This window comes from Octodon degus, unplaced genomic scaffold (assembly GCF_000260255.1).
Source record: "Octodon degus isolate 3935 unplaced genomic scaffold, OctDeg1.0 scaffold00190, whole genome shotgun sequence".
Taxonomy (NCBI): Eukaryota; Metazoa; Chordata; class Mammalia; order Rodentia; family Octodontidae; genus Octodon; species Octodon degus.
The window spans coordinates 2,471,904-2,479,712 of record NW_004524766.1 but is presented as its reverse complement, the minus strand read 5'-3'; the positions used below and the strand labels follow the sequence as shown (position 1 = coordinate 2,479,712).

At 42.7% G+C, this 7,809-nt stretch overlaps 1 protein-coding gene across 1 annotated transcript in view; it reads left to right on the top strand.

Annotated features, from left to right (window-relative positions):
• Adgrv1 (adhesion G protein-coupled receptor V1) overlaps positions 1–7,809 on the top strand; it is a 479,349-nt gene that overhangs the window by 137,247 nt on the left and 334,293 nt on the right. Inside the window, exons 56-58 of the mRNA XM_004644067.2 lie at positions 1,927–2,103; positions 2,517–2,699; positions 6,047–6,226. Of these exons, the coding sequence (XP_004644124.1) occupies positions 1,927–2,103; positions 2,517–2,699; positions 6,047–6,226 (540 nt within the window). The remainder of the gene's footprint in view (positions 1–1,926; positions 2,104–2,516; positions 2,700–6,046; positions 6,227–7,809) is intronic.

Sequence of the window (7,809 nt, the reverse complement as noted above, 5' to 3'; positions counted from 1 at the left end):
AAATGGAGATTATGAGCAGAATATATTTCTTGGGGGAAAGAAAACTTCTGTCCAGAGAGGGACAGAAGGGGGTCCCCAAGTTGGTTGTCCCCAGGAAGCTGTCTCTTCCAGGGACTTATATAGAGTAAAACCATGTGGTGAGGAGGGTCTGAGGCAGTGGAGAAGACGAGAACTCGCTTAGGTGGACATGAGGTGGGACAAAACAAGGGTCAACCAATGAGATTACAAGCACCGTTGCTCAGGTAAAATTGATTAAATCCAGTACCAAATGGGGAAGTGAGTCACATAGCAAGTGGACATGAATACAGGACAGGGTCTCTTCCTGTTGGGCGTTGGGCTAGTGACTCATTTGGGCTCCTTCAAGGTGATTGATACCTGTTTAGAGTATCAATCCCTGATGCCCATCCCTAGGGAAGTATGTAGCTGCATTTGTCTCCTCTTTTGTCTTAAAGTCTGGCCCATATGGGAATGTCTGTCTCTTCCAAGTTGCAAAGTCAACTTGTCTTTTATATTGTCTCCTTGAGGGCCTGGCCCTGTCTGACTGCCTATATAATATTTCTATTTAATTCAGCTGTCTGCAACAATACCAAGATTAATATTCTGATGGTTTAGTTTTAGGCTTATCTATGTTTAGTATTATAGTACTTACCTTTTCCACCACTTGGAGGCAGCACCTGCCACCCACATGTAAAAGAGGAGAAGTTTAACATGGCTTACAGTTCAGGTGATTCAGTCCATGGTAAGCCAACTCCATGGCAGAAACATCGTGGTGGAAGGGTGTGGTGGAGCAGAGCTGCTTAGCGATGACCTGGAGGCAGCAGGGTGGGGGAATAGTGTGAGACAGGACCCAATCTGTCTTCAGGGCCCCTCCTCCAGGACCCATCAAGTTACACCCAGGAGTGGGCTTTGCTGGTCCCTGGGCATTTCTTAAGCCAATGGAGTTTTCACAACAAGCCTAACCACCAGCACACCTACTCACAAACTATGTCTGTCTTTCCTTATGTATATAGAAATGAGAAGGAAGAGGGAACATGTGGATATACCTGTGAATGAGTCACAAAAATTCAAAGTGGCAATGACGGATTTTTGTTACTTATCTGATCAAATATCTTATTTAGTCATAATATTTTATATAAACTGTTTTTTAGTATAATATAGATTGCTAAGTAGGTATAATATATAATTATTAGCATTATTACTAATAGTATGGCCATATTACATAATAGTGTTTTCTGAACAGGACAATCTAGGACAAAAAGGATAAGGTAGAAAGATTTTCTTTCCTTTTTTATTTTATTATTTTTTTAAAATTTATTTATTTTATTTATGTGTGTGTGTGTGTGTGTGGCCAGCTCAGCCCACCAGGAGGCGGGGCTGGCTGGTATGTGATGCTGGGGGATTGAACCGCTGTCCATGTGCTTTGCTAAGCTTGTTCTAAGTAGGTGCTTTAGACCACTGAGCCATCTCACCAGCCCTTCTTTCCTTTTTTTATATTTTAAAATTGTTACTTGTTCAAGAATAAAGATAATTTTTTAATTAAAGTTAAATTTTACATCTAGATTTAGAAGTTGAGACCTTTTACTTTTCAAATATATGTAGAATTTACAAATTTCTCTTAAATTTCTTTTGGGATATTATATATAAAATTTTCAGTAAGGTATGGTCCAAATTGTATGATAGATTTTTAAAATTATTTGATTTGCTATTGAGAATGAAGGTTCCATTGAAACATCACTGTTCATCCTAAATACCCCATAGATCCTGAGGTATCACTGGGAAGGTCTAAAATGCAAAAAGAAATCTTTTTGGTGTTGGTAGACTTGCCAATTCCTATAGATGTAATAACTTGTTATTACTGAAAAATAACAAGTTTCCAGTGTAAAGTAAATAACTTTGGAGAAATAATCTTCTCTGTGCCCACCCCAGGATGATGCGCCTGAGCTGGAGGAAGGATTTGTGGTCACCATCACCGAGGTGACCCTGGTCAACTCAGACTTCCCTGCAGAGCAGCCGCGCGTGCGCAGACCTGGCCGGGAGATGGCTGAGATAGTGATCGAAGAAAACGATGACCCCAGGGGCATTTTTAAGTTTCAAGTTACCAGGGTAAGATGAGCTTTCACCTGTTTATGGTAGTGTGGCAGCAGAGAAGCCTGTCCCTGCCGATTTGTAAAAATATTTTCTGCAAAATATCTGACTTTGCATGTGGCTTTTTTTTTTTTTTTTTTTTTGTATTGGGGATTGAACTCAGGACCCTGCGCTTGCCAGGCAGGCGCTTATTCTACAAAGCTATGTCCCTGGCTTTGCATGTGGCTTTTAATAAATAGGAAAGTAACCAAACTTACTAACTCTTGGCTCTCTTCGAACTAGACGGAAGGATTAAGCCCGTTTGGCTTATCTCGTTAAGTCTCCCCCAAACTTGTGCTTGGAAGAGTAGTTTGAGGGAGACGGCGGCCGCGCAGGCGCTCCCGGGCAGAGCGGCGCTCAGTCTCGCCTTTGACCTCTGCTCTTTGCTGAAGGACACGCGAGGAGCTGTCGCTGCCCACGAGCTGCCTCCGCCCCGGGGTGTGCTGCGGGTCCCCGTGGTCCGGCTGGCCGGGAGCTTCGGGCCGGTGAGCGTCCAGTGGACAGCCACGCCGGGCAGCGCGGGTGCCCAGGACTTCGCGCCGCCACGCGGGACGCTGGACTTCGCAGACGGGCAGGTGCGTGACTCGTCGCGCGCTGGCACCAGATGCCTAGGTTGGGTCTGGACGCAGGCTGCGAGTGGGGCGCAGCAGGTGGTGGCTGTCCCCTAAATGTCTCTGAATGATCAACTATTAATAGTATAGAGAGGTTGGCCAAATAGCTCAGTGGATTAAAGCACCTGCAAGCAGGTGCAGGAGCTGGGGTTCAATCCCCAGGTCTGCCATGTGGGCAGCATCCCTGGGGCGTGCTGAGACTTCAGTTGGAGGTGACCTGCGCCTGTAATCCCAGCTCCTGGGAGGCTGTAAGCAGGTGGATCGCTACGAGTTCAGTGTAGTAGTGAGACCCTGAACCCGCTGTAGACCCTCCCCTAAAATACAAAAAAAAAAATTGTATAGGAAGAGAAGGGTTAGAGGCGAGATTCTCACCCTGGTCTGAACTTTCCCATCTGCTTCCAGTTGAAAAGGAACTGATAGTGCAGTAACTGACCTAGAGGAACGTACCAGCACATAAAATGCTGCCCAATCAAGTACAGGTGCTTTTTAATAAACACTTAACGAAACAAAACAAACCTGCTCTGGGAACTAAATTATCTCAGTATTCTTGGGTTTCTTTTATATAATGTTCAAAATCCAACATTTTAATTTAGGATTTTCAGTACTACCATACACATTTATGAATTAATATCCAAAACTCAGCTTATAACTCAAAAATGCTAAAAATAATACAAAAAAAGAATAAACTTCAAAAATAATTTGAAAAAATAGTCTAGATTTAGGTCTAATGATGTTAAAAATAACAAATTATTCTACAAGTGTTGTAAGTTTGTATAAATTTGGCATTTTGTAACATAAGAATAAGGTTTTATTTTTTATTTTTTAGAGAAATTAGTATTTCTAATTTATTCAATAGTATTTATTTTTAAAGAGAAAAAGTAGTATTAAAGCAGAAAAATTACAAATGATATAGAATTTCACTACACAAAATAATATGAATTTTGCAGTATGTGGTGTATTACATGGTGTTGTCTGTAGATTAGTTTTTTGGTTTTTTTTTTTTTTTTTTTTCCGGAACTGGGGATTGAACTCAGGGCCTTGTGCTTGCCAGGGAAGCACTTATTCCACTGAGCCATTTCCCCGGCCCTTGTAGATTAGTTTTTCATATAAAAGAATAAGGTTTCAAGTAAAACTTTAATCAGTAAGTATCCTCCAAATCTTATCAATTTTTATGAATTGCGTATTTTGTAATACATACGAATAAGGTTTTAAATAAAACTTTAATCAGTAAGTAGAAAAAGCCTGAGAGTGAAGAGCCATGAGCACCTCTGTAACTTCAGGCAGCGGAGCCAGTCGGGGCGGCTGTGGCCCGGCCGTGTTTCCCTGGGTGCTCCGAGCGCTGCAGTCAGTGCTGCCAAAACATGAGAATACGAACCTAGATTTTCCTTCACTTTCCCACCCAGGAAGACCTCTCATTGTGAATGTTCTTGAAATCATGATTTTTTTTTTTTTTTGCCAGATTAAAAACTTTGACACATTTCCTATAAAAGTAGAGAAAGGAAAATAAATGAGATTTTTACATTAAAAGCAGAAACAAATTTTCTTTTCACTGAGGCCACCTTCCAGTTTTGGTTTTAGCACCAGCACTTCATTCTGAGCAGTGGCTGAGGATTCATTACTTACCAGCTTCCTCAGGGCTGTTGTTGCTGTTAAAGCTCATGCCTTGCGGGGAGATTTCTGTGCTCCACAGTCTGGTTTTGAGGTACAGAGATTCTAATGAATTTCCATCGTAGCATTTGGCTTTGTTTCTGTTCTTTTCTCTCTTTCTTTCTTTCTTTTTTTTTTTTTTTTTTTTCCTATATTTTAGGGAAGGTTCTACAGGGTGTTCAGGGTCTCACTACTAGACTGGAGTCGTAGTGATCCGCCTGTTTACAACCTCCCACGTGCTGGGATTACAGGCCCCACGCCACCATGCTCAGTCTCAGCTGCCATCTCAGTGCACCCGGGGGGTCGGGATCAGGGCTAGCAAGGCAGGCCTGGGGATCGAACCCCAGCCCGTGTACCTGCTTGCAGGTGCTTTAATCTGCTGAGCTATTTGGCGGCCCTATTCAAGGTTGTTTCTGAGCGTGCCATCTAGATTTCCTGCATTTGCCCACTGTTAAGGGTTTTAGGTGGATTTTCATAGAAAAAAATCCAAGTTCTGTTTAATATGTTTGTCATAGTGCTAAAATTTACCCATAGGAAACAGTAAAAAAATACTTCCAGTGTGGACATATAGCTGGGCTTTTTTTTTTTTTTTTTGTACTGGAGCTCAAACTCGGGTCACTTTACCATGGAATTACATCCTCATCCTTTTGTGTTTATTCTCAAGTGAAGTGCCACTAGCTTGCCCAGGTGGGACTTGAAATTAGGATCCTTCTGCTTCAGCGCCCCTGGCGAGCTGGGAAATCGCAATCTGGACCTTGTCTTATTTTCTGAGCTGGGATCTTGTTCAGTTGCCCAGCCTGGCCTGGCCCCATGTGAGTGGCTCTGGGGAGCTGGGCTTACCGGTGCACAGCCCCGGGCCGGCCCGGCCAAGTGCTATTCCTAAATTGATAAAAACAACGTAAACCCAGAGATGTGAGCTTGCTCCTGATCATAAGCAACCAGGGAGAGAAAATTTGAGTATTTTCCCTGCTGCTTTACTTCCCTACTTTACAAAAATTATTTGAAGCCAGTGGGATTTGTTGTAATTGCAGAAAACAATGATAATTTTTATGGATTCTCTTGATATCATGAAATATTCATACCAGCACACACAGGTTGTCTGTTTGCACAGCAGATGTTAGAATTTGCATGGCTTTTAATTTTTTTTCAAGAATAGGAACCCATTGTTTTCTATCTGTAAATGTACTATATTTCATTACATAGACTAATATCTTTTATTTTGAAAATAAAAGACTAAGGTTCTGACTTTGAAATACTGTAGTATACATGACTTTAAAAGTATTATGATTATAATAGGTAAAACCACTTTTTTTCTTTCATACTGTGTTCCTAAGTTTTAATTAAAAAAATTAAAGCATATGAGAAAAATTGGGTCAAGGAGGTAGGTCAGTGGTATAAGTACCTGCCTGGCAGTTGCAAGGACTTGGGTGTGATCCCCAGTACTCCATGTCATGCTGGCCCCATGCTGAGCCGGCCACCAAGACTGGATGTGGTGGTGCACGCCTGTAATCCCAGCGCTGGGGAGACTGAGAGAGGAGGATCACTATAAATCTGAGCTGCATAGTGAGAACCTTTACCAAATACATTTTTTTTTTAAAAGGGGAAAATTGGTAGGAATTGTTTTCATTTTCCTCCTGTCTTCCTCCCACTCCTGTTGTTTGCAGGTTACTGCAGTGATAGAAATCACCATCACTGATGACACTGAATACGAACTCATGGAGATGTTCAGCCTCACCTTGACCAGTGTGTCGGGAGGTGGCACACTTGGTGACGATGTTCTGTTAACTGTCGTTATCCCACCAAATGATTCTCCCTTTGGAATCTTTGGATTTGAAGAACAAACTGTAAGTTCAGTAGATTAGGAGAGCACTCTACTCGGCCAGTTTTTGATGTAGCTTTCAGTAGAAAAATGTCTGTTGGTCCTGAAGCTCTTCATTACCAACTTCACTCAGGGCTCTCTTCCGGTGTCTGTTGAATTATCCATGAAGCAGAGGCCGCTCTGGCGAGCCACACACCCTGCTTGATAGCAGTGAGAGCTCTGAACATGGGCAGCGAGTGACGGAGAGAGGAGAGCGACCGCTCCTGCTCGTGGGGCTCGGTAGACAGACATGTGCTATTTGTGTGCCCCTTTAGTTCCTACCTGCCCTCTGGCCAGGCCCCCTGCTGTTCCTAAGGAGGAACGCAGTCTTGCTGAGTCCTGGCCTAATGCCCCCAAGTGAGGGCGGCTGGTGAAGGATTTGTAGCACCCACTCTCTTGCTTGATTTTGAACAAAGCCCCACGTCACCCCTGGCTCCTGTTTCCTCTCTGTCTCTGTCTGTTCTCGTCAAAGACCCCAAGGAGGGTACCCATTATTACTAGCTCAACCATCAAGGAGAAAAAAGAGTTTAGCCAGCCACGAGAATTTAATATTTGTGCAGCAGGTTTAGCTGCTATGACTTAATTATCATCACATTTCAAATATAAGGCACCATAAAGTCCGTCATAATTGTTATTGCACAACGATCGTGTCATAATTACTATGATTTTGCCTGTCAAAGAGAAAGTTCCCAGGTGAAACAGTCATAAACTCCTCAGGTAATTCCTATACTCAGCAAATTTTCTGGCCCAGTCCTCCCTTCATATAATCATGTATAGGCAATCGGTAATCACCAAAATCATTTTTAAGAATAAACCAACTGCTATAGTGCTCTTTGTCCCCTGATCTGAGATTCTCAGAGCCCCAGAATATGATGCAGCCTGATGGTGGCCCGGCGATGTGGTCACTGAGAAGCGTCACCATGGCTGTCTCCCAGGCAGCATAGCAAGTCCTGGACATGTAAGAAAGCACCAAGAGGGGAATGAGGTTTTCCAGAACATCCGTATGTCAAGAGAGATACCAGTAGCAGTTTGTTGTATGTCCAGCCATGCCATATTTCTTTGCATACATGCAGTATTTAAGTTCATATTTTGATGTGTGTAAATATGAAAATCATTTTTATAAAATCTATATTAAATTCTAAGCTTAGATAAAAAATAGGGTTTAATAGTCACATCTTCAGTTAGTGAAATCTTATAATGTTGCATTTGATTTTAACTATATAAACTTTTGGACTCAAGAACTGGATTATGCGTTTACCTTGCTGTTCCCAGCGAGAGGATGAAGAAATAAAGACGAGACAAAAGGTGACAGGTGGAACCCTCTCTGTCCTCATAGGAGGAAAGGAACTGAACAGTCACCTCCGGGCGTTTAGTTACACATTTGAGAAAGTTAGTGTCACGCTACACGGGGCTGCTAGTGACTAATGACTGGCCTTGTCTCAGGAGATGTTTTCTCGGGACCAAAGTAGCTCACCTGCTTTAGGCACTGCAGCTGTGACTTGCCCCCACACGTGCGACCAATTTCCTGCTTTACCTGCACCCTCCACTAAGCTTCTCTTCATAGACAGA